Here is a 27,636-nt window from a genome sequence, read left to right as displayed (position 1 = left end):
GCAGTACATTTTTAATGAATCCATAGACTTCTAAAATTAAACGCATTTAATATAACACGATAACATGTTAAACAGTTTAACCTTGACCTGTGTGACCTTTTCTCACCCTTTCCTTTATGTAAATATGTGTGAAACGAGGTTTCGTGGGTTAAGTTTACTTTAGTGGCGATGTCTGATGGGAGATTTCATGGACAAAATCTGATTGTGATTTCTGTTTGTCTTTGATGTGAGATGTCGTGGGTTACCAAAATTAGAATTTTTTTTTTAAATTTAATGTCAGCATCAGTTAATATGCTGAAAATAGAAATGAAGATTTACAATTATTTCTATTTATTTCATCTGAAAGTATCCACTTTTCTACTTTGTAGGTCTTGTCAAAAACCCTGAATGAAACATTTGCACACGTGATTTAAAAGCAAGACAAAAGATCAGAATATTTAAATAAAAGACTCGTAGTATTTTTGGTTTGTTTGCTTTTCTAACCCACCTAACCCATAAAACAATTCATATTACTTACATGTGTCTCTACGTCCATGTGATCTGCATCTGCGTTCGGTTTGGTTGCTCGATAGTTGCATTCAGTTTCTTAGACCTATCGTCAAGAAGTTCAAGCGGTTCGAATCCCCATATCTAAACTTAATTTTTTCTCTCGTCTGATAGGTTATCTTCCAAAACCAGCAACAGTCCGAGCCTTTTAACAACGAACTACACAATTCCACTTAAAACGAATATCATAAAAGTAGGAAAGTGCGAGACTGTTATTATCTTACCTTAACGAATCCCATCCCAAAAGGTTTGTAAGCCATCGTTCAAACTCGGGGTCGAGTCAGACCTGACGACGGGACACCAGATGCGTTTGACGATCGATGACGACGAAGCTGGTTAACTACAGATGCAGGGTCATTATTAAAGGTCATAAAAGTTAATATCCTTGGATGCTAGACTGTACGTTGTGTTGTCCTTTTAACTTATAGACCTTTAGAAACTTGCCGAGTACTGTAGTACCCTCCTATTCCCTCAGCAGGCAGATCCCACCAGGCCTAGAATGCCTCGGACCAAAGACTATGTTGGATTCTTGACGCCGTTGTGCACATGGCCGGTGAGGGGGAGGTCATTCAACATGAAGACCTACATGATGACCCTCTTTGCCATCGGGTGTGTGCTGCAGATCTGTGGTGTTTTAGTGTTGTACCACAACCCTAGTTCCACAAAGACTCCTAGAAGCTTCGTGCGAGTGTCCAGCAAAGCTTACCAGAGCCTGGCTGACCATCAGGCTAGAAACCACCAAGGCTCCATGTCCCGAACAGCCTATCAAGCGCGAGGAATCTTTGCGAAAATAGAGGAAGTAGCAGATGTCGTGGAAAGTAAAGACGCCATCGAAGTAAACAACAACACCGACCCATCCTGCGTGGAAAGGAACGTGGAATACGGAGAGGTGGAGGATCTGATGTGTTGGGTGAGCAGTTTTTTTTTTTTCTCTCTATCTCTCTCTCTCTCTCTCTCTCTCACATACACATTCATATCCGCACCTGAGTTTCTATCATTTCTGAAACATAGAAGCTTAAATAAACTGTGATTCCATATTGAGGTTTCAGCCTCGGCCAAAGTTCGACGACAGCCTGAAGAACCCTTGCTGGTGGGAAGACTCCGTCTCTGTGCGGGAATACGCCGTTGGCAGAGGTCGCCCTCGTTCCTTGGGCACCCTGAAATGTCTACCCTACTTCCACATTCTATGCTGTTCCAAGTCGGGGACGACGGATCTGTACAACCGCATCAAGATGCACAGGGAGATCGTCCCCAACTCGGGGATATTCGGCAAGGAGCAGCTGTACTGGGGCTGGAGTAAATATGGTGAGCACCACCTGCAACTACGTCATTGTCGTTGTGACGTGTTCCTAGAAACACGTCATAGTGTGGCAACGTCATTGTTTTTATGACGTTTTTTAGAGAAACGCAATAAGGAGCTCTCTGATGTCAATACACCACACACTGAACCTTTACACGCGGCCCTCACTACCATCCCGCGCCATTTTGGTCTCCCGAATGTTCAGCGTCTGCTGTTTAGGTATCGTTGACTGACTGTTTAAGCAATCATTATTCTCTCTAATAAAAACAAAAGATTCTGCTATAGTACATTAGATGTGTGATATTGGGGTAGGAGGGATTCTCTTACAAATTTTTGAAAAGATTGTGCTGGGAATTACACTTTGACACACGTAGAAAGAACATCCAAAACAGCATGTTGAGCTGAAATACTTAAGAATTAATTTTTTTAATCCTGTTCGCAAATAAATAACTTCTTACAACTGGTCTTGTAAAGTTAAAGGGGATCAGGTGACCAATATGGCTCCCTCTGATGGCGCTGAAATCGGCCAACGCTTAGTCTTTGGATGTCTATGGTCAAGTCCTGAACCCCTCTGAGGTTTTCTTCGTTTATACAAGAACTGTTCCCAGAAGAAAGTCTAGAAGATTCCATTCTCCCTATCAATTTAGACTGCATATTTGCGTCCTTTTTTCTTCCTTTCTGCAGCTGTTGAATGTTACACCACTGAAGGCAACATTAATCCTAACGGCTTGCATCACGTTGGCAAAGTGTGGCTCCTGTATGCCCTTAGGGGTTTTTTTTCTTATTGTGCCCACGTGCTTTATCTGGCTTCACAGGTTCACTTAGTGTATCATGAAGCTTTCTAATATAACACAAGACGCCAGCTGTGGGCTCAGTGGTTTTTTTCAGCAGCATTTGGATTTGTAAAACAATTTAATAAAGATGAAATCAATGCAATGCAGTAGACACAACTCTATAGCAATATAGTTTCTTTTTTATTAATGTTTGTACTTACTTTTTAAAAAATATTTTGGTCAATATCCCGTGGTTTTTTTAGAGGCAGACATTATTATTGTCATTATTATCACAATTCGTTGAAATGATCTGAAAGATGTGTATTAGTATGCAGTGTCATATTTTCATTATGCTCATTGCTGTTATTATTGCAATGTCTATGAAGGTCAGAAACTGTAATAAAATTGGTAATATGAAGAAAGTGACAGAAAGCAATCACTCACACACATACACCTTCTATACATACATTCTATTTGCCTGTATTAATACTCAGTACACGTGCTGGCATGACTGTGTGCAGGTTACACCAACAGACTGACTAAAGCAACTCCGCGCTCCTTCGCCAGTTACCTGCAATCATTCACTTTGATCGCGCGACGTCTGGCCTCCGCCGCCTTCTTCAAACAAAGTTTGACCAAAAAGCTTGTCACTTGTAAGTCACACTTAAGCCTTCAGTCACACCCATGACATATTACGTGTAGAATGGAAAATAAGCAAAGTATACAAATGAACTAATTGTGCACCCAATATGTACTTCTGTCACATGTCAAAGTCCAGATCGTGCAGAATGTAACAAATTTTATTTAAAGTGTATTTATATTTACATCTGAAGTATTTGTTAATTTCTGTCTAAAACTTGTTTGTAACTGTGGGCTCCTTGTACTTTAAATTATAGGGTTAGTGTTAGTGTTGATGCTGTTCCTAGGGTCTTTCTTCTAAATGTCGCATTTCAATCTTTTTTGAATTCACTGGAAAAAAAACTACAGCTGAAAACTCTAGAAGAAAGAATCAGGGTCTCAAACAATGATTAGTGAAATACATTGATCTACAACTACTTGATATTAAATTGGAATGTGTTGTAATAGATCGTGAAGCCATCTTTGCACTCGTAATGTAGTGTAAGGCTGACACATTCATCAACAGACTGACACATATTTCTTCAAAAAGCAGAAAGTATTTAAAGAAAATAAAAGAGCACGCAACAGTTACAGTTTATGAGAAATACAATAACAGCGACAGATATTCCCCAAAGTGGGACAGCTTCGCTGTACGAGTTCCAATATGGCGGCGTTGGCTTCAAGCAGAGCCAGCCACGGTCTCCCCGTTAGTTTCAGATCAGTTGTTTCCCATCGTGCAGTGGACGCCTCGCCACCCGACATGTGGGACTTCCGAGGCTGGTCTCTCCTCCCCCAGAACAAGGGGCTGCGAGAACCGAAAGTGCTGACCCCTCACCTCATGCGCCACCTGTACCGTGACCCCAAGTTCATCGTCCTGATGAGGGACCCCGTGGAAAGGTAAGGACGTGTCACAGCAGTTGTTTCCCACAACTGAGAATAACAACATTGTTTTTCCACTGTTTCGTGGTTTCTTTATTCAGACTCACACGTACATTAGTATATTTCACAACTGATATCAGCGACACAAAATCAATGTACCCCCTATAACTGATTGTTGCTGCTCATAATCATTATTTATCATGACATTGTGAATGCTAAACACTTGCATGACAAATGTGGAATCAGTTTTGAGGAAATTCGTGAATATAATAAAGAACAGCAAAAATATCAAATTCTTTTCAATGCAGTTATTTAAAATCCCTTCTGGAATATTATATTACAGAGCACTTTATTCTTCACTTTAATCTAAGACTTGAAATAAAACATTGGTCTGTAGAAGTTGCTAGTCCTGAACGAATAAAGGAAATTGGCTGTAACAAATTAGACGGTTAATGGAGGTTTGGTTTTTTTAATAGCTTGCCCATGAGTTGTCTCTGGTATCTTGTGTGAAATACTGTGAAACGAGAAGAAAATTTCTTTCTCCGAATGAGTTCACACATGAAAGCTTTTCATTTGTCAGGATGTACTCAGCTTACCTCTTTCATCACATGGGAAACGACTCTCGCTCCTTCCATCGTCACGTGCTGTCGGCCATCGCAATCTTTGATCGCTGTTTGAGAAGCGCCCCCAGTCATCGCGAGTGTTATTTCAACGCTTCGGTGACAGATCGCCTACCTGTAAGTGACTTGGAGTCCACTCCATCCATCTATGTATACAAGTTCATTTCAAACGAGTGAGTTAAATTATAAACCAACTTCGTCACGTTGATTAACCACGATGAAGTCGTTGCCTTAAAGTGATCTGCGTGAACGCTCCTCAAGCTGCATCCTTGTCTTGAGTTTTAACTTGATGAACTTTGACCTTTTATTTGATCTTGCACCACGCATCGCAGTCAAAGCGATGACGGTGACGATGACGGTAACTGAGCATGTCCGCAGCCTTTTGACAGCAACAGGTGGGTTAGGTAGTCTCTGGTAGTCTTGATCATTAGAAGATTAATTTACTTGACAAGCGCTGCACGATGACCGTCTTCATGATGGCCGCCACGCTCTCGATAATAACACACTTCTGGTCGCCATTACATGTACTACTACATTCATATACACACAACATATACAACCCCGTATGTTTACATCTATGTACATATACACATTGCCCACTGCATCTAATTACCTCTACACAATGCACGTGTGTACATATACACATAAATGTGTTGACATATTTATATGCATTCATATATATATATATATTATGTACTTATATTATTACATATGTACATAAGGACTAATAATCGTGTATAACTATTTATACTTGTCCATTTGTATACATATACGTTTGTACATTTGTAGATGTATATATGTACATACAAATTCACCTGTGTAGTATATACTTATGTACACACATCCATGTGTTAATACACAGAAATATGCACAGATGTGTACGTATGTACATACATCTATGTGCACATACATCTGTTTATATATACATTTATTCACACATACACCTATGTAATACTAATACACATACATCTTGCACATATACACTTATACGCAGACATCTATGTATATATGTATTTATACACATGCACCTATGTACATATGCACTTATGCACACAAACGTTCATTCCATGGACAGAAAGTCGCTGGTGTTTGTGAGAAGGGGTTAAATAAACTAAGCTGTTACCTGAAAGCGAGGCTCCTCGTTAATTAAAACGTGACGCTGTGAGCTGTGGCGGCGAGGTCGATCTCCATCCCCGTCATGCAGCGGGTGTGACTCGCAATGACAATCACATTGATTGACGCAACACGTGTGAACGTACAAACACGCGGTTATTGAGTCCAGCGGACCGATGCTCGTCCTCACCAGAGTGACTCCCAACAGACATGGTCGTCAACTCCAGCGGACGGTTCACGGCACACAGCTTGAGTGAAAACAGAATAGATTTTCTTCCCTCTCTCTTTCTCTGTTTACAGACCCGGGTTATGACTGCTTTGTCGTTTGACATTCTCCTTTTTCATTTGCCTGTTCACGTTGTTGTTGTTGTTGTTGTTGTTGTTGTTGTTGTTGTTGTTGTTGTTGTTGTTGTTGTTGTCACTACTAAATTGTTAGAGTAAATTATTTTTATTATTGTTACTATTGACTTAATTATTAATTTATTATTACTACTTTCTTCTTATGTTTGCTGATGTTGAAACATACATCATCTTACGTCTCAACAAATTCAAACAGGTTAGCAACAAAACATTTATTGTTGTTCATGATGATGAATTCACAGTTGATCCTACTACCGATCAAACTCAAATAGCATAGCAACAAAACCTACAGATTTTCAAAAAAATGAGTTGTTGCCATCAACACAATATCATCGTCGTCGTCGTCGTCGTCATCAAACCTCTTCATGGCCTTGTCACAGAGTCCTGCTGGTGGAGGTCATGCCTGGGTGTGCTGTCAAGAAAACAATTAAATTGCCATCCATGCTGTTGCACATTTCCATATCATGATTGGATAAAATCGACTTAAAAGCGCGGCATCATGTCAGACTTTGAAGCCTAAGCTTCTGTTTGTGTGGATTAAAGAACTTTTCACTGAGGCTGGAGCCACGTGGTCACACAACCTTCTGTCGCCGACAAAAAAGAATTGAGTTGAAGGGGTGCGTGTATTCAAATCTTGACTTGTTCATAGCCGACCACACATTCCAGACTTTTATAATGTATGGAAAGTTGATTAATATTGATGTCTTTCTCTCTTCTATCCCTCAACCGCCATGCATGGACATACATACATGTATACACGCACTTACATTACACACACGCACAAACGTACATACTCAAACCACTGTCTTAATTTTGTAAAATATTTTCTGTAAAAATAGTGTATTTAGGATTCTCTACATTTTGACTAAACTGTATTTTATATGACCGACATGTCATTTGTTTTCACTCGACGGAATTTATTTCTTTTCGTTCTTTCAAACTCTCCTTCTTTTTTTTTTTTTTTTTTTCTTTCTATGTGTATATATTCCTCTCCGAGTATTCACCTCTGTGACTGTTCAGGTGGAGCTGCACTTCATGTGTTACGCCGTGTACCTCAAGGAATGGTTGGCTGTATTTCCCCGGAAACACTTCCTGTTCATGCGCACAGAGGATTACAAAAAGGACGTGAGATCTCACGTGCTCAAGGTGTTCCAGTTTCTAGACCTCTGTGAGTTGTCTGCCTGCTACGTGTCAATTCTCTCTCTTTCTCGTTCTCTCTCTCAATATTAGGCCCAAGTATATAAAAGAAGATTACTCAGGTAGTGACTTTATTTTGTTCACTAGAAAACTTGTTTACAGCTCATATGCTGCCAAGAATCGACCTCGCGTTCCTTGAGTAGACAAAGTTTCAAGAGAGTTTTTGCAAGTGAACAAATGAAGTCAGCAAAGTGGCTCTTGCTAAACACCAAGACTGCGAGCTGAGTTCACATGTCTTTGAGTCCTGCCATTGTCAGATCAGCTGACGGACACACTAGCGCCCCCTAACCACGACACTAACCTGGTGACGTCACCTGAGGCCTGTGTTCTAGTCTTCAAACGAGACTTCGGGTTGAGAAAGTCAGGTGTAAATCACAAACGCTCATGCTGTCTAAAGTAACCTCGTTAGCAAAGAATTCTCTCGTTTTCTGTTCTCTCTCTCTCACACACACACACAAACACAGAGGTAGTCCTCACATTCTCTCAATCACTCCTACAGTTTGTCACATGGCTGAGGCCAGTAACTGAAACTATAAACAACCATTCTTTAATATTTTGTTAGAATCAGTTCTATGCCGCTACATTACAAATGGTTAATACTAATTAGCTAATGAAGAAGATTTACAATATGTCAACCGATTCAAACATAATCCCTCGTTTCCTCTGTCAGTTTATTTTTTCATAACATTCTTACAAATCAGGAGAAGGTTTATTGACAATGTCGGGACACAAAGACCACAAAGCCGACAGCGGGTATCTTTATTGCAGGATCACGTGATAAGCACACAGACCGCAAATCTTCCTGAACTGCCATCCACCTACGCAGTAAACATAAAGTAATAAGCAAACCAATTATTTAATGTGATTAGTCATTTTAATATAATTGCGAAGCTCGTGTAGTTCCTATAGAGCACTTCATGCACACAGACACCTGCACACTAACGCACAGACCGGGAGGTGGGGCGGTTCGTGTCCAGCAATCACCACTCTTCACGATTTACTGTTTCTCTCAACGTCCCTGCGCGGTGATGGCGACTTGTTCAGCAACGTGACGATGATTTAATCTCCGCACTCTACGTCCACGTGAAGTAAACGTTCCGGCATAAACAATAAAACACTCGCTGTTGAACTGTCGCAAAACATGGCGTGGGGTCACAAACTGTCACAGTCGTGACACAAGCTCTGGCCGGTGACACGAGGATGTCCTGCAGCCAGGAGACGTGGGCAACGGGAGGAGATTCGATCCTCCGCGCCTTCGGATTCGAACAGCATAACTCTAACCTTTAACCTCTATTATTTAACATGGTTGGAGTTTTATTGAGCTTGTCTTCACATGATTATCATAATCTCGCCATTCTCCCTATAACTTAATAGTGATGTCAGTTTAAGCAGGTCTGAGTGTTTGTTGTTGAATTAGAGTTTTTTTAAAAGTTTACTCGAAATCTGTCGACTGTTCTAGGGACGAAAGTACTGCATTAAACAGTGGAATAAGTTCTGTAAAGACTTACTTACCTTGAACTTTCTTTAACAGGGACTCTAAAGTAATGGAACTTACCTGTCTAACAAGGATCACATGTCCACCCAATGTTTTATTAACACCTGTAATATGTGGGACTTTGTAGAAGTCGTCAGCCAAGAAATGAACTCGATGAAAAAACTGTCCACCTTAGAGGACAAAATAATTGAGCAAAAACGTGTTTTTTTCTTTCAGCACCACCCACCCCCGAGGCCCTGAATATGTCTGTCAACATGCCTGTTGTGTACCGCACCCGGGGTAAAGATAAGGCGGGGATTTATGGCCGGAAACACGAGCCTTGTTACAAAAATATGTCGCACCCTGCAACTCGGACCTGGCGACACTACTCGGAGACTCCAGGTACCTGTGGGCTGATGTTTACAAGTCCTGATCTCTTGTTTATCTCACTCGCAGGGTGTGTGTGATGTGCGTGCGTGCGTGCTCATATGTGTATTGTAGTGGGGTGGAGGGGAGCGTCCTCTCTCGTTTTTTAACTGAACACGTCAATGATAGTGTGTGCACGCGTGTGCGTTGGTGTGTATAAAAAACATGCATGTATGTGTATTTATAGTGTGTACATATATTTTAAGTGTGCGCGTACTAGAGAGAAAGAGAGAGAGAGAGAGAAATCAAAGGAAAAAAGTGACATTGAATTTAAAATAGTGGTTTGCTTATTACCTCTGTTACTTCATCTCCCCGCAATAAAAATTCTAATCTTGACATTTTTTTAATACTTTACTTGTGTTGGTGAGTACTTTGAGAATTGTGCTTTGAAAGAATCAAAGGTGTATCACGTTGAACCTCTCCAGACTAAACCTCTCGTGTGGACCAATCACATCCTGGCTCTTCATTTTCTAAAAGCCACTCCAAGTCTGCCCCGCTCCTGTCTTCTTCCCACACACACTCCTCATCGGTGTCTTAGCGACGAACCAGAATACTTTTCTGTGACGATGAAGGTGTTTAGTGCTACTCTACCCAGGATGGACACCTGTGGTACCTGTTGACCTCAGAAGTCTGCTCAGTCTGCACGCTTGGTCCGGTAGGTCAACGTCAGCGCCTGTCATCAATACAGTGACGGTTGGATGTCCTGGGTTCAGATCTCGTCTCGACAAGCTGTTCTTTTTCTGTGGCATCTGTTTCATGGCTGCCTTGTTGTGATGTATGTCTGTAGTTGCTGGTTCGGCGTAAAACACCAAACCTCCCCCTACCCCACCCGTGTGCACTTCTTTGACATAGATACCTCCGCCCATGTATCTCTTCTTCGTAGACATATACAACTAAACTATTTCCTCTGCACAATTACCTACACTTGTATATAATTATCTCCTTGTGTTTGCGTATCGTGTGCGGTGATTTTCCACAATTTTCGAAATAAAAGGCAATATAATATCATGTCAGCATGCACAGAAAAACCTAAGCGAAAATAAACAAACATGAAAGAAGGAAGGAACCCTCTATGAATGAATACCCACGGATTCCCGTTGCGCCGCCTATGACAACACGTGACCTGGACGTGTCTGTTGGCAATGTAGACATCACGATTTCGACCCTCTCCTCTTGAGGCGTAGACAGAAGTGGTGAGGGGTGACAACGTGACTGTGAGTGAAGGTAAAGACAGGAAGACAGAGCGAGACAACTGTGAGGTCAAAGGTGAAAGACAGGGACAGCAGCCACGTGCAGCACGTGCTAGTGACTAAGTATAAAGATCTACACAAATATGACGACCATCTAACCACCCACCGGCATTCACGATTTTCTTTCTACTTTCTGATGAGCATGACCCTGTTTCGACCTTTTGTGCTTTACCGATATGAAATGACGGGAACCCTCGTCATCAGGAGGTGGGGTGGCTCTGGAGAGGTCGTTAAAGTGGAGCAGACGTCACAAAAATAAAATCCTCCGGTCCCGATACCCACCCACCCCAAGCAGCAACGGGTACGGGTGGGGTAAGGTGAAGGCAGCGGAAGGATACAAAGCTAACAAAGCGCTCTTCTTTTTTTTGAAAAAACACACTGAACTACTTCCGTTCACTGTACGCACGACTGATTTCGGAGAATTATAGGTGCATGTGACCTCCACCGCAAATTATGGGTTAGACCTCTCTCACTATTCATGTCAGTTTGTTGATGTGTTTACGGTATTATTATGGCAAAGGTGGATTTTCCTCGTCATTAGCAACCTTTGCGGTGGTACAGGGTCATAGACACATCGGGTCACTGGTCTTTGACCTTTTAATTACTTTTAATGCTAAGTAACTTTTGATGAGGGCATGCACAGTCTGACGAACACAGAGCGAGACTATATATATACACACATACTCATTTCTATTGCAACAAACCAAAGATCTGTTGTGAACACTGAGATAAACAGCTCGGCTGTTGTTTGTCCACCAGACGGGAATCGACTCTCATTACCAAATCACGTGACACGATGGGGTGGGGAGCTCTACCCTTCAGCAGATGCTCAATACCATGAAGTTGGCAGTATCTGTGAAGAGATCAGGAGCGTGGTAATCTTGTTGATGGGGGAGCGACAATAACAACACGCTGATCCTCAGGTTGGTCGCTATGGCGACAAGTCCGAGCCAGTAGGGGGGTTGGGGAGGTGGAGCAGCGGAAGTTGTTGTTCAGACCAGAAATAAATCCGATCGAAACAGCTCACGCACACTCCAGGCAGGAAGGGGTGGACGGGAAGTGCAGAAAAGTCACCGTTGGCCGCAAAGCCGCTGAGGCGTAACGGTTGACCTCACACAAGGTCACCTACAAACGTGCGAAGTTTTGCACTTTGACCTCCACCTCCCGGAGTTGTATTACGGTTACTAACAGCCATGTGACTCTCCTTCGTCACAGCTTCTGACCCTGAGACTAATAGTATGCACGTGGCTGTGGCGACTGCGTAACAGCAGATGGACTCGGCACCCCGGGTATTTCTCTTCCTTCTTCTTCCTGCCGACGTGTGAATGTTCTTGTCTTCGTGCGCGCGAGTGTGTGCGTGTGTGTGTGCGTGTGTGTGTGTGTGTGTGTGTGTCAAAGATGGATAGAAACATACGCACGCGTGTTTGTGAATTGGATATCGACTGCTTAGTTTTGTATGTCATCAGGGTTCAGCGTGCTCCTGATAACTTGTCCAGCAACTGGTGCGTGACATCACGAAAACATAACAAACGGCTTTAGCAAGTGTAGCTTGTCAGTCCCAAACCTTTCTTTTAATTTGAGTAAATATCAAAATTATAAGTCTTCAAAAACAACCTGCATGCATGATCAACCATTCTCCATTGTAGAAAGACAAAAATACCAAAACAATCAGAGGAGCATCCAGAAATAAAACACAGTCTGTGTGTCATTCAGTCTCGTCAACAGATGAAAGGAAGTACAACCTACAACAAAACTCGGAATAATCCCAGTCGTTGTGAGGCTGGATGATAACCTCTCCTGCGCAAAAGCTAGAGTATCGAGACTTCTCTCGTTTCAGTGTTTGTTGTATCAGGTGACAGGTTCACTGTACTACTACAGAGCATGAACTCGGGTGAGCTCGACGTGTCCTCCACTCTCTCCACCCTTGACTGTTAGTGGCTGTTGCTGTTAAAATGATACTCAGTGCCAGCTAGTGCTAGTAGGATCCTACAAGCATGTTATGATATAAAAAAGTCGGAAATAATGTCTATACAAACATGTTTCCTTTCAAAATCTACCCGCAAGATGTTTGATATTCAAATTATTTCAATGCCTCACAAAAAGCGCGTTCAGTGACAGTTCCCTTTAAACAATTTTTTTCTGATACATCTTTTTTTTAAATTTGCTTGTGTGGGTCAACAATAAAAATAGAGGTTCAAATGTGTGTTTGAGTGGCTGGGGGAGAAAGAAGGACATTTTTCTCAGCGTTTCTGTGGCTGTGGTTTCACACAACCTGTCAGGTGAGCGTCGTCTATTGACTGCGAGGCTGCGACAACACACACACACACACCCCGGGTGCAGACACTTCATTCATCACGTAGCTGGCACCAGGGCTGCCAGTCGTTTCACCAGGTTAGTCTCTAGATATTTTTCTGTGTTATTGTTTTGATGCTCTATTTCTTCAGAACCTAAAGCTTTTCTAATAATTATACAGAACTAAGAGCAGGGGTTAGGTACTGCCAACATGTGAAGTGAAGTTTTTTGTTTTTTTTTAAATTTAGCCAAGGTTAATTTGATTGAAATTTAATTTATCCAGTACAACAGCGTCGACAGTCCGCAACATTCTAACATAGTACAAATAATAAATAACAGGCTGACATCGTTAATGAGTCGTTAGAGAGCATCGGAGGAGGCTGCCTTCAAAGGAAAGACTAGTTTTAAGAATTTTATTGTGAGCGAATTCAAATAGCTTCACTTTATACAATAAATTCGGCAAGTGATCGCCATTATATTTCATTGTTGTCCATTCCATGATCACTAGGTGTGTTGTGTAGTCACCTGGACTTTTTACTATTTTACCGGCCCGACACACAGCTTCGAATTTTAAGACCGACAAGCAAAAAGAAAACGTTGCCCACCCTGAATAAGAGTAACAGACAGTTGGTGACCTGTTCATGGCTTGGGCTGTTAGTAAGCATCACTACATCAGACTTTCTTACAACAGAAAATCGTTGATTTGTTTTAAATAGAAATGAGTATGTATGCATTCTAAGTCTCATTCTTTTTCGGTAAAACTATATCTTAGCTTTCCTGGGCTGATTTCTTTTTCGCAACAAAAAAGTAATTAAAATAAGATCAAAGATCCGTGACCAGATATATACGACTGTACGTTCGAAAATTTGTCTCTGCTCTCTTTTTTGAGAAAATAATAAATTACTAAATAATATTTTCATGAAAAAAATTAACTACTGTTGTAGCTATAAAAATCGAGCTAGACAGAACTCGGGTGTAGAAACAATCTCACTTTCGAAACGGGAACCAAATAATAACACATCTCCCCCATCTACACAACAAACAGTGTTTTGACCAGGCAGTATCACTTATTGCAGAAGACATGAATATAGCATTGCTGCAGTTTAACGATGGATTGAGACTAGCTGGTAGCTGCATGGGGGAAAAAATAAACATTATCAAAAAAATTCTAAAAGAAAAATATGTTCTGTCTGATCATGAATGTAGGACGATCAGGAAATCCCCAAGGAAAGTCTCGAATTTCATTAACACTCGCATCACTGAATTCCGATTAGTCTACCTGGAAATTCACAAAATGTGCAAAAAGCTGCTGCAAGTAAAGAAAGTCAGTCAAATGGAACAGTTACTGATAGTCTTAAGGGAAAGTTGTTCTGACCATCAGGTTTTCTAGCAATGGTGGTTGTATTGCAAAAAAAAAATAGAAAACTGATGAGATGATAGGATAAAAATGTAGATTGTCAACATGTACACATTGGTGTTATGGTATACTTCAAGTATTTGTCCTGAATGATCGTAGTCCATCCATTTTTTTAAGTGTTTGATGCTCATTTATATTAAAATACCAATATTACTATATGGCTCACAGATCTGGTGTGTGAGTGCAGACATTAACAAACATGAAAATGAACATTTGTTGGCAATGAAGAAATTCTTCAGTGTTTCAAGTACAACTATGGTTTATAGTGAATATAGGTTTTATCCACTCTATATCAATACATATGTCCATTGCTTTGCATATTGGCTTAACGTATTGCAGCTGCCACGGGCACGTTTGCCCAGATAAATGTATGAAATGTGATTCATTTACACCATGACGATAGGTTTACATGGCTAGATCATGTAACGATTTGTCTTTACAAACACGAGACAGGGTAAACATCCCCAAGCGCTCAATCAGACGCAGAAAATGCTCCAGCAAGTGTAGCCTCCTGTATTCTTCACAGCTTGACCAGTAATGTCACGGCTGGGTCCCTCCCCACCTCCATCTAGTTTTCATGTCTCCACAACTAGGATGTCATTCTGTCTAACACCAGAGCAGTGGTTCTTAACCTTGTTTGAGGTACCGAACCCACAAGTTTCATATGCACATTCACCGAACCCTTCTTTAGTGTCATCGCGAATTGCGGGTGTGTCTTGACCTCCGTGGCGGAGGCTCCGCCGAACCCCTGAGACCGACTCACCGAACCCCTAGGGTTCGATCGAACCCCGGTTAAGAACCACTGCACTAGAGTGACGTAGAACCGCTTTCTCGAGCTCAAACGGAATTCTGCGCCTCGCGCTGGACAGGTGCAAATGTAAGTAGACATGTCGTACACGGCTTCGCGCTCAACGCTGACATTTACTAAAGAAATAGTTCAACAATACCGACAATGCGAACTATTCAGGGTAGTATTTTACATTGAGCTTTAACGCCTTTAATGAAAGTAATAAAGATTATCACTGAATAAAATGATCAAAGAGGATCAACAACAGCAACGACTGTTACATGAGAGCTTCACAGCCACGCCCCCTGTACAACAGCGAACGTCGCGTGCCGGGGCTAATTATATGTCAAAACATATGTATACACACACAGAGTCCAGAAATCGAGCTCTCAGTCGGTCCATGCGGAACAGATGTTCAGATCTTTAAAATATAATTTCCAGGTCCTCCACCACCGTCACCAGGTGAATATCTGGGACCACTAGTCCATCGTTAGCATCAGGTACCCGCATGATGAGACCATCCACCCACCATCACCTGGCGCAGATAGATATTGCCGGGACTTGGAGTATCTCCTTGTCCTTCTTTTCCTCTGATAACAGAAAAACGGTTTTCTAAGCAGTCTTTGTTTAGTCTGCTAGTGTGGAGGAGTTTAACCTCATTCGTTTTACGAAGATCGTCCAGAGCTGAAGCAGGCTTTGTAAGTCCTCCACCTCCTCAACATTGTCTTCTTCGATGCTGTAAGATAGTTATTTAATTGTCATTTCATCAAAGATGACAGCACAGAGATGGCCGCATAGTAGACACACTTTGCTGCAGGGCTTTTATTATTATTATTATTATTATTATTATTATTATTATTATTATTATTATTATTATTATTATTATTATTAAGCCCTGGGGAAACTTTTAACAGTTTGCATGGGTCTTCTTAGAATTGTTAGTGATGGCAGGTTAAATAGTTTTCTCAGCATTCTGTGTATTTTTGGGTTTGTATGCAGGAGTACAAGTCCCTGGATTCCATCGATAATCTTTGTTCGTCCTTCCAGACAGCCTTGCGTGTGTGGAAACAATGATAAATAATGCAGCAGGACGATATTTCTGTGTGTTTTGCCCTATCATTCGTTATCTTAAGCAGTCGTCGACATTCTGATGAAAGGTTTTTTGCTTTCACTCGTTTTGAAGGCGACTTTTCTGTCACGTTAGTCTGTCGGCAGCTGAAGTGAGTGGTTCAGGGGAACACGGTGACATGTCGCTGATATCAGTAAGTGTCGACATCCGGGTCAACTTTCATGCCCAAGTGGTCTCTCTTGTTGATCCTCTTCCGTCTGATTACTGCAAACGTAGCCCTCTGTTTTTTAATCAAAATAAAAATCCTATGAACGAAATATTTGTACAAAATTCCCGAATACGTATATATCTTATTTTCTGCAGTTTTTTTTTTTTTTGTTTTTTTTTTTGTTTTTTTGAAAACAAAAGTTGAGCTAGGTCATTTGAAAATCTTACAAAAAAAAATAAAAATAAGAAGAAGCTTGTTTAAACGGTTTTATGTAAGACAAAATGTTTGCGACGAACGGTTGGCAGTAGCTGTGGTCTAGGTATGACGTCACATATTTGAATTTTAAATAACGTTTCTTGTCGTTGTCCCTATATGCATGCTATGAAAAATTATTTGTCCTTTACATCTAAACTGATCGGCAGTTTAAGCAACAACCCTTTATTTCACCTGTGAAATGATCTCCCTTTTCCTCTACCCTGAGTTATGAAACAAGGGTAAGTTACCGGCCTGGGGCAACATGGGGAAACGACAAACGTCTGGTTTCCCAAGTTATAAACTCCCCCTGAATACTGTTTTATCCCCGAAGCCATAGCTATACATCGGGGGAATTAACTTACTCTCGCCTCATGACTCCGGCCCCAGAAGAACTCGTTCACCGCTTCGTGATCAGCCTGTTATCTGGAGATGATCCGACTTGTCTTGTTTATGCTTCGTTGAGATGACGAATGAGACAAAACAAGTGCGGCAAGGCTAGATGTTGTCTGCGATGTGAAGAGCGAGTGTGATATCACAGTTTTCAATTCCATTGACCACCGGTGGGTGTGCACCTCCTCCACAGCTGACGCGATGATGGCGTCTGGTCTTCGCCTCCATGTTGTCAATCAATGCACAGGGTGTGTCCTGCGATAAACCACGACACACACACGTCCTGCCCCCGTATAAAACCGCAGTACACAGAAAAAAGCTGTATTTTCACGGGTGGAGACCTCTTTATAGTTAGTCCTCAATTCTTGAGCAGTCCTCAACAAAACAAGACTGAGTAGACTGACTCACACCATGTCACAGCAGTGTCTGTCACCACTAAGATGACAAGACAATAGAAGTTGTCGGTGTTCTTGGTGTCTATAATAAGAGAGGCCATTAAACCGTGGACCGCCGAGGGACTGCACTTTCTGGTTAATTCCAAACATTTTATTTTCTGACAAGTGTTGTGATAATCGAAATAAAACGGGAACAAATGTTTTATGAGCACTTTGGATTTTTAATACATTTTTTTAAATTCAGAAAACAGTATGGCACTAAGATTAAATAATTAGGTATGGGTTAATTAGTCGCATTGTTTCTCTGATCATCAGAAATTAATTTCTGTATTACAGAATCTTTCGTATCTTTGTTTAGAACTGTTCTGTGTTGGATGATGATATGATTTTTCTCTCTGCAGGACATTTCTTCCCTGGCAGTGTCTGTCAACCATGTCTGACATTTTCTGCAAACGGAGGATAGGCTTGGGCACCCTCAGGTACATCCTGATGTCAGTGGCTGTGATCTCGATACTTCTGTACGCGTACACAGCGCACCTGCCCTCGGGGTCATGGGTCAGCCAGGTGTCAGTAGACAAGCACGGTGCGCTGGGCAACTGGACTGTGAACGATCCTGTGGACTATCATCCCAATAATATCATCATCACAACTAGTGTTGAAAACATCTCTTCCAGTGACAAACCTGTGACCGGAACTCTCACAGACCGTGAAGCAGACTCGGAGTCACTGGACCGTGGACCTGATGTGTGCGTTGGGAGTAACAAAAGACTCAGAGAGGTGGAGGACCTTCTGTGCAGGGTAAGTCAGCCTTCAGAACACCTGGGCAAGTGACTTACCTTTGTAATAACTCAATTATCAAGACAAATTTTTATGCACAACATCGTTTTCTTTGTCAGTTGTAAGCCTGAGACTAGTTATTCCATTATTTAAACGTATTTCAGGTTGAACAGGTAAGAGAATTATATTATAATCTACAGTATTTTTAAAGTAATCCAAGTGGGTTACCCTGAGAGTTGGATCACAAGATAATTTTTTCCCTGGAACAACTTTTACAGTCATGCGGCATGACACATCTTGTTATTTTTTTTAACTGAGCAACGGTAGCTGTCCTGTCACAGAACACTCTTGTAGAAGTTTTAATTTACAACCTGTACTCCATCAGAAGTATTATATATCACTGATTAGGTCAGAACATCGTGTTTGGAGTTAACAGGTCCATTCTCACAAGTAACATGCTTTGTGTAGCATGCTCTGGACTCCAGATAACAAAAACTGCATCAGTCCTGTAAGTAAAGGTACCCGGGGTTTCTTTTTCTTCACAACAAACATAGTAAAAACAAACCTCATAAAATATACATGGCATTAAATTAAATATTGTGAACAGTTGTTGTTCTGCTCTTTGCATTTGGTTTCCTCAAAATAAACTTGTCTGTAGTTTTCGCTTGGAATGTCGAGTGTAGAGTGTCGAGTGCCATTGTTTCGTTGACAGCAATCACCAGTTAACAAACACAATATAAGGCTACCCTGTGGCGCACGAAGCACACAATCCCGCTCACACGCATGTATATGAGATGTTTAGCCACTGTCACGTGACCAGGCAATTAAAACAGCCACAGGTAGGTAAACACGTGAGGCGTGGCGGAGTATATTTCATTACCTTGGTGACGTGTACAACAAATGTCACATCAGCCTCCATACGGTAGATATGAAATCCTCCGCCCTGTTTAGTTCTGTAGAACAATAATCTGTATTTACCTGTATCACATTACTATACTAGAAATATTTATTATCACAAATGACTCGATGTAACACGACACATGTGGACACCCTTAGAGGTCAAAGGTACCTTGGCACACGATACAAGCTGAGTAGTCTGGTGTAGCACGATGTTTTATAGTCCAAAGTAGGTGGTCCGGTGTAAGATGACATTATAGATGTCCGGTGTAAGATGACATTATAGATGTCCGATGTAAGATGATATTATAGATGTCCGGTGTAAGATGATATTATAGATGTCCGGTGTAAGATGACATTATAGATGTCCGATGTAAGATGACATTATAGATGTCCGATGTAAGATGATATTATAGATGTCCGATGTAACGTTTCTCTCGTTTCCTTGCTCTTTTTTACCAACACATCGATCAAATCAATCGGACCACATCTCTTGTGTCCACGAACAAAATAAACATTTCAGAAAATATCGCTTCCTGCCTCAGCGGATCTGTGAGAAGTCTACAAACATCTTCCAGCTTTTCCAGTAAATGTTTTATGCGCCATGTTTCGTGCCTTTTAAGCTGAGGTTGACATAAATAAATTGTAGCACAAAGCAGTCAACAAACACTGTGCTGTCGGCTTTCAATTTTATTGAATTGACAGTCGTGTACACAACCCTGATCCTAATTTTATTCTAATCTCTAGCCCCGCCCCAAGTACGATCCTGACCTCAAGAATCCCTGCTGGCGGGAGAGCATCACCATGGACACGGAGGGAGAGCCACCCGACAACACCCAACTCAACTTTCCATCGGGTAGGATGCGTTGTCTCCCTTATTTCCACATCTTGTGTTGCTCCAAGTCGGGTACCACCGACCTGTATAAGCGCATCAGTCTCCACCCGGACATCGTCCCCAACTCTGGAATATTCGGAAAGGAGCAGTTATTCTGGGGATGGTACTTCTATGGTAAGTACAACTGCCACACGAGCTTAGTTTTAGTGGGAAACAGAGGAAAACAGTTATTTTCTGAGACAGAACTCGGGAAAGTCAGATTGAACATGTCAGGTCATAAACAATCTATGAGCAATCCTCCTCATTGAAAAGTAAACAGAAAGTAGTACTCAGTACAGTTTTCGACATGTACCCATGTATCCACCCGCCTCCTTGAGCAACTAAAGGCTCTGATTTGGAGAAAAATCAACCTCCCGTCTTTCCACTACCCAGGGTATCTTGGGAAGTGGGAGAGAGGCCGGCCAAAAGCTCTTGAGGAGTACATAGACTCTTTCAACACCATCGCCACCTACCTGAGCTCAGAGACAGTCACCACAGAACAGAAAACTCACCTTGTGACCCGCAAGTATTCTTTTCTTTTAATTTTATTGTTATTTACAGTTTCATGAAGGTATATATGATTAAATAAATGGTTTTAGATGGGCTTCATGCGTGTGTTTACATGACCGTGACTGCTGGTGATGATGGAAGTAATTTCCTGGGGTACTTTTTTAATTTTGAGGATTGTATTTGAATGCCGAAGACTTTTAGAGGTTAATGATGAGAATAATGTTTGAAATGCGAGTACAAAATAACTGTACTTGAATGCTGAAGACTTTTTGATGTTCTGAGATAAACATGGAAGCAGAATAACTAGAACATGTTTTTAAAATATTATATCGTGTGACTTCTTTTCTTTTCAATGCAACTGTCTACTTCTTGGATTCTCAAAAATTCTGTCTGCAGCAGATCTTTGATTTAAGAATGATTTCCTTCTCTGCTAGCTTGTTTATTATACAAATTCATAAAAGAAAGTGACCAAAAAAGAGTTAAGAAACGATACTTTCTTACAAGAGAGATCACGAAAAGGGAGATAAATCTCCATCGGTCTACTCTGCGAAGTTACTGTAGATGTCCGCGATAGAGAAATGATAGGACGAGTGTTGTTTACCGACAACAACTTCGTCTTGTCCTCTGTTGTAGTGGACGGATCCCCGCTGGACATGTGGGAGTTACGAGGTTGGCCCAAGCTGCCCAGAACAGAGGACTGAGAGAGCCACACGTGCTGACCCCTCACCTCATGCGCCACCTGTACCGTGACCCCAAGTTCATCGTCCTGATGAGAGACCCCGTGGAAAGGTAAACAATTGCCTCTGTCGTTTCACCATTAGTAAAGTACTACATTTATGAATAATAATATTATTTTTCGCTGTTTCGTGTTTTATTCACTCCCATAAATTGTCCTCATTTTCTAGCTGCTTTCATCACAAAAAAATGTAGACTCGTCTCGATTGAAATAAGACTTTCGTTTTTTTCAGGTAATTGCGTTTGTAATAACTTTTAGACACCTGTATTAATAAAAGTTACTTAAAGCTAGAAATACAATTATTGGTGAAAAATATTATCTACTAGACTGAACTGCTCTAGTGTACGATACATAAATCCACAAAAATTCTGTATAGTATAAATTCTGTAGAACACTGTAAGAAATTATATGTTCATTGTAGAATAATAAGTAATCAACAAATGTTCATTGTAGAATAGCGTTTCATCACTGTTGCTACTCATCCTTCTCCTCCACCACAAACACTACTTCTAACGACCATCACTTCACCCTCCCACTATCATCAACACTTGTCATCACCTGCAGTCGCTACTATACAGTTGCAGTGTAGAGATAAACAAAAATAATACAGTGAAACTGTCAAATATTACTTGTAAGCTTCTGATGTCCTCGTGAAGACAGCAAACCTCTCCAGCTGCTCTGTTACAGACTGTACACAGCTTTTCTCTTTCACCGCATGGGGGACAGTCCTCAGTCCTTTCACCTGGCTGTCAAACAGGCCATCGCCATGTTCGATGTCTGCCTGTCGCAGGCCACGAGCCGCCGGGAATGTTATTTCAACGGTTCAGTCACAGAACACTTACCTGTGAGTACCTCTTGACACTCTCTGTCTCTGTCTCTCTCTCTGGGGGCGTGAGCTGTGTTCACATACACCACAGGACGGGGTGTTTCCACTCTTATTGTTAAGCTTTGATATTTTGAGTAATATTGTCTTAATTATCCCACCCGGTACCATGAAACACTAGCACTCAAAGGAGTGAGCCATTCCGATCTACCCACGAGGTTTGAGGACAATGTGGGGGAGATTTTGCATTTTTATTTTGTTGGTGTTTGTTGTCGTCGGAAATACTCGCATATGAGTGTGAAATCGCTGTCAGAGGGATCGTTTAACAAAACCTTTATACTTGTGTTCGTGAATTCACTTCTGTCACTACATTGTGGAGACATTAAACTCACACCTCGACCAAAGGCAAGTGAATGAAACAATGACAACAGAGAACATCACGAGGACAATGGATAGAGAGACAGAGAGAGTGGTGCAGGTGTGTTAATGTTTCACAAAGTACTGGACAAACTCCATATTTAACGGGCTGTGAGAAGCATGCAATACAAAGACAGCTTGACAGCATCCAACAACATGTAAAAACAAGAACACAATATAAAACTTACGACAGAAGAATACAACCAAATAAACCATATATAAATAAACCATAAACCACAGGCCGCACCTGTCTTTGCTTGTGAAGATCTTGTAGTGTTTTCTCCTGAGTCTGTGTGCATGCTGTATGTCAGTATGTTGCCACGTGCGTTCACGTGTGCATCTGTTAAAGATGTTGATAACAAGGCTATGGCAGAAATCAAACAATTCGTTATCCATCTCAGTTTACCATGGAATAAAATTTTATCTTCTTCGATACATTTCCCATTTTTCAATCCCTTCTTTAACGAAGTTTACTCTGTTATTTGATTGTATTCTTCTTTCGTAAGTAAGTTTTACATGGGTTGTGTAAGGAAGTCGATGGACAACCAGAACAACACTCCTCCAGCCACGTGTACTTCAAGTGGACCGCCATGTTGGGAGTCCGTTACTACGAAAGTGTCTGACGTACATAGAAATGACGGCTTTACAAATACAAGCCGTGTATGACATTATGTGAAGAAGGTCTTCATGGCTTGATGGAATAACACTTTCAGTCCTATCTGCTGGGATGTCAGTTAGAATCGGTTGCTATGTAGAGATGGGAGAATGTGCAGCAGATCATCGCGGATGTATTCAGCAACACCGCCAGTGCAAACAGTTCAAGTTCACATGAATGATGGAGTGTGTGTTCACTAGCCAGTGATGAGTGGATTTGCGACAGAAGGGTATTGAAGATGGTGACACTCGCTTTACTTTGTTGGGTTGCAGGCTGATATTCACTTCATCTGCTATGCTGTCTTCCTCAAGGAGTGGTTAGCCGTGTTTCCATGGAAGCACTTCCTGTTCATGCGCACTGAGGACTACTCTAAGAACGTAACATCCTCTCTTCTGGAGGTTTTCCGCTTTCTGGACTTGCGTAAGCATCATTTTTTTTTTTTTTTTTTTTGGTCGGGAGATAAGCACATAGCAGATTTTTTCTATTTTTAGAACAGATTTACACAAATTTACATGCACACACACGCACGTGTATACATGTACTTACATCAAACATTTTTATAGTATTCAGACAAACGCAACGAATGACAGAGAGAAAGGACGAAGACTAAGAAGACACTTAGCTTGACAGGGAAGGGAAGTAACTTGCGGCAGCCAATCCAACAACAAACAACACAAATATTACTCTTCATTATACACCATGTCGGAATTTTTTCTTTTGTTTGTCTTCAGCCGAGCCTGACAACCAAACCCTGGAGAGGATGAAGCAGCTGCCCATTGCCCATCACACGCAGCAGAAGGACTTCGCCGGCGACATGCTTCCAGAGACGCGCGCCATCTTGACGCAGTACGTGCAGCCGTGCAATGCCGAGTTAGCGGACCTGATGAACGACCAGAAGTACACGTGGAAGGACTCCCACAGCGCCCCCCAAACATCTCAACAGCAAGAGTATTAGAATGGTGTTCCAGTGTATTTATTATTCACACGGATGTACTCCCGGAGGAGTGCTAGAGATCTGGTCACGTGTCTAGTCCAGTACTTTGAGTCCAGTCCACAGTCCATAGTCCACAGTCCACAGTCCATACCCTTCCATCGACAAAGCGGTCTGAGCTTGGTGGTGGTCATCGCTGATGACATCTTCTGGTACAATGTCGGCGATCTTCCCAACTGTCAAGCGTCGTGTGACTGCTGCGACATTAAGAGAGTGTGATGGTCGTCTGCTTGCCGTTGTTTCTGCTAATCATGGGATTTGAAACCGTTGACAGAGGGTTGCCTGGTCACTGGTGTCAACGAAACTCCATTGACAAGATTAAAATTGAAAAAATAAGAAATGGTTTCCATTTACAGCATATTGACATTTTTTAAGAAACGAGAGAGTATTTTTCTTTGATGTTTTCATGTTTGTTGAAATGCTGATTAAGGTAAGAATCCTAAACAATGTATTTCGCGGTAATTGTGAACACAACCAAGTGCCTAGTGTAGAACTAAACTGAAAGGATAGTTCCAACTCACAAACAATGTCTCAGATATCTATACATGTTTGTGAGTAGCTACAAAGTCCCCGACCATAATTTGGACTGTTTGTAGCTGAACATCAAGTATCTAGAACAATTTGAGCGGAAGTCAGTACTCACATTGATGAGAACATACTTCACGAGCTGAACATCAAGTATCTAGAACAATTGGATTGGAGCGAAAGTCAGTACTCATATTAATGAGGACATACTTCACGAGACATCAACGACGGTTTTATCTAACCTGAAAGTAAAATTATTTTAATGTACGGAAGTTTTACAGGATGAGTAATGTATAGTGACACATGCCGGAGGATTTCGGTACATGTGTGTGTGTGTTTGTGTTTGTGTGTGTGTTTGTGTTTGTGTGTGTGTGTTTGTGTGTGCCCTGCCACATGTCTGTGTGTGCAAAATGTAGTTCCCAAAGGTTAGAAGGTCGGTGTGCAGGCAACGTGACCTGCACATAGAGAAGGTGAACCACTCACAGTTCACACCCACTTGGCCTCGAGACTTCAGTGTGAAAGTGCAGAATATGTCAAGTCTACCGCTGTGTGTCATGATGACCTCTAACCCTGGCTGTTTATTTCTGATTTGTCATCATCTTAGTATTTGTGTTTATGTTTGAGTCGGTGTCTGTGTGTGCTCTCTTCCCTCATCCCATCCCCCTCAAAAATATAATAATTAGGGTTTGATACTGCTGTTTAGTAAGGGCATTTCTGTAATTTTATTTTTTTACAAAAAGGTTGCAAGAGGATGAGTTACTAAGTTAGTCTAATGAACTGGTGTTGTTGTTGTCCACTTGTAAGCGAATGAGTGTCTAATTATCAAGAAAAGGTTGAGATGAGGAAGGACAGGATTGAACGCTGACTGTTTATGTCACCTTGACATTAGAGACAGTGAACCACTTACAGTTCACACCCACTTGGCCTCGAGACCTTTAAGACAAATAATTACTCTGACTGATAGACTAACATGTATGTGGCCTTGTTGTCTTTAGAAGGATGGGTTGTTTGTGATTGGTTTGTCAACAACGCGGTCAAACAAACTTTGTGATGTCACTCAGTGCTGTCCCTTTCAGACGAAGGTTGTAACAGCCGGATATTGAAATCTTATATAACATGGCGTATCTTGAATTAATGTGTACTTGGTCTATAACTCAAACACACAAATAAACAAAAACATATGCACGTGCATGCGCACGCACAAACACATACTTGCATAAACACAGTTTTGATACAGAAAGTATTTCTACAAAAAGGATTGAAACGTCTGATTATTTAACTGTCCATATTCTGTTTACTTCCAAAAGTCTGGTGCAACTAATAATTAACAGATCTTCATGCGACTGGTGTAAAGGACAAACAAACATCCGGGTCCTTAAACTCTGTTTGTTGTCTTCTTAACGAGGAGCATGACAGTTGTTGAGGTGGATATCTTTTAATTTTGTTTGTGTTGTCAGTTCAGGGTCTACCACTTCATTTCAGTCAAACCTATTTAATTATTTATTTATTAAGTATTAATTAAGACGTGTGTGGCATCGATATAATGAAATATTTTTTTCGTATAATATGTTGTAGTCAAAGACACTGCTGGTCAACGTCCACGTGCTAACGGGACTCTCTCTCTCTGTCGGGTATCCTTTGATGTAGACTGTACCCCCACGATGTATATTTTGTGTCACTCTGTTGTGTTGACGAATTGACGAATGCTTCCTCGGTACATGTATTAGGAGTTGACAACAATGTGCTCTTCTGTCAACTGTGTCCAGCTAGTTTATTCAAACTCACCTTTATAAACATTTTGGATGAAGTACAGTGTGCCTTGCCCTATACTGTGACCCTGTGTGTGTTTTGACATGTTGTAAGTGCTTCACGGCTACAGTCAAGTGGATGCTATAAATGTCTCATATTATTAAATGTCATTATTAAACAACATCGACGTCAGTGATGTCACGAGTTGTGCCGAGCGTTGGTGGATGTCTCCTGACACTCCCTGACTCTCACTCTCTTACATTCTCTGTCACTCCCTGACACTCTCACTCTCTCACATTCTCTGACATTTCCTCGCACTGACTCTCTTACATTCTCCGACACTCACACTCTCTGACACACTGACACTTGTTCTCACTCTCTTACATTCTCTGTCACTCTCTGACATTCTCACTCTCTCACATTCTCTGACATACACTCTCTTTCTGACACTCTTTGACACTCACTCTCTCACTCTCTCACGCTCTCATACACACTCTCGTGCCGCAATGTCTCAGAGTTGTGGAAGCTGTTGGATTGCATTGATAAGATGGAGGACAGCCAGACCAGAATACATTGCAGTAGTCAGGTTAAACACACACAGACCTACAGAAAGAGGTTTGAGAGTTCTAAAGAAAGTAGGGAACATGCCTGGTGTCAAACTTTGCTGATGATGTGGGTCACAGAAGGAAGGACAAGTCAGTCAAAGCACTTAGTGAGAAGTGTACTCGGGGTGGGATCAAGCAAATATATGGTGAGCTTGAATGTGACAACAATGTCCTTCACATCATTGTCTGACACCTGCTGAAATTATGACAAGTTGGCAGTGGATCACAGTCACAAGTCCTGACTGGGGTACGGGGTCGATTTTAGCCCTAATATCGGAATTTTTACAAAGAAAATAATCAGCGTAGACAGCTGACTCGATGGATACACACTGGGAAGGGTGGAGGAGTGAGGGACAGACAAACCACCGGCTGGTCAGACGATCACAGATATTAAATCGAAGATCGAATAAATCCCAGATAGATATTTCAAGATGTAAAAACGTGGATTTGACTTTCAGACAGTTTAGTCACAGTACTCCTCTCTTTGACAAAGATCTGTGGTGGACCAGCAGACGAGACAGTCGGTCATTTCAACATCATGCCCACTGCACAGCTCGTCACGGATGACTGCACACCAAGAAGTCGACTTTGGCAGGACAAGAGGTCATGTGAGTGGAGCTTGGTAAGCAGGATAGAGTGTACTGGTCCACACCACACTTTCATAGCCACTCATTGAGTGCTCAAGAGGTATTGACACTCCTGGGTGCT

The 27,636-nt window shown here is 41.6% G+C and overlaps 1 protein-coding gene across 2 annotated transcripts; it reads left to right on the top strand.

Annotated features, from left to right (window-relative positions):
- Positions 1-841: 841 nt before the first annotated feature.
- Positions 842-26,515, top strand: LOC112559701 (carbohydrate sulfotransferase 15-like). Of its 2 annotated transcripts, none has more exons than XM_025231036.1 (7): positions 842-1,456; positions 1,596-1,851; positions 3,141-3,272; positions 3,978-4,134; positions 21,851-22,007; positions 23,331-23,478; positions 23,790-26,515. In XM_025231036.1, the coding sequence occupies exons 1-7, from the start codon at positions 1,046-1,048 to the stop codon at positions 24,011-24,013; spliced, it is 1,485 nt and encodes a 494-aa protein (XP_025086821.1). In that variant the 5' UTR covers positions 842-1,045; the 3' UTR covers positions 24,014-26,515. The 2 variants fall into 2 exon arrangements, with proteins under 2 accessions (XP_025086821.1, XP_025086820.1); XM_025231035.1 differs by lacking the exons at positions 21,851-22,007; positions 23,331-23,478; positions 23,790-26,515 and adding exons at positions 4,697-4,853; positions 7,230-7,377; positions 9,118-9,642.
- Positions 26,516-27,636: the final 1,121 nt, after the last annotated feature.

This window comes from Pomacea canaliculata, linkage group LG3 (assembly GCF_003073045.1).
Source record: "Pomacea canaliculata isolate SZHN2017 linkage group LG3, ASM307304v1, whole genome shotgun sequence".
Lineage (NCBI taxonomy): Eukaryota > Metazoa > Mollusca > Gastropoda > Architaenioglossa > Ampullariidae > Pomacea > Pomacea canaliculata.
The sequence above is the reverse complement of the archived record's forward strand: the minus strand, read 5'-3'. Positions and strand labels throughout refer to the sequence as shown.

Bases quoted from the DNA above. Each gene is read 5' to 3' on its own strand.
- LOC112559701 (XM_025231035.1), top strand. From the start codon at position 1,046: ATGCCTCGGACCAAAGACTATGTTGGATTCTTGACGCCGTTGTGCACA. The intron at 3,273-3,977 runs GTAAGTCACACT...CCCATCGTGCAG, and splicing joins GACCAAAAAGCTTGTCACTT to TGGACGCCTCGCCACCCGAC. The intron at 4,854-7,229 runs GTAAGTGACTTG...GTGACTGTTCAG, and splicing joins CGGTGACAGATCGCCTACCT to GTGGAGCTGCACTTCATGTG.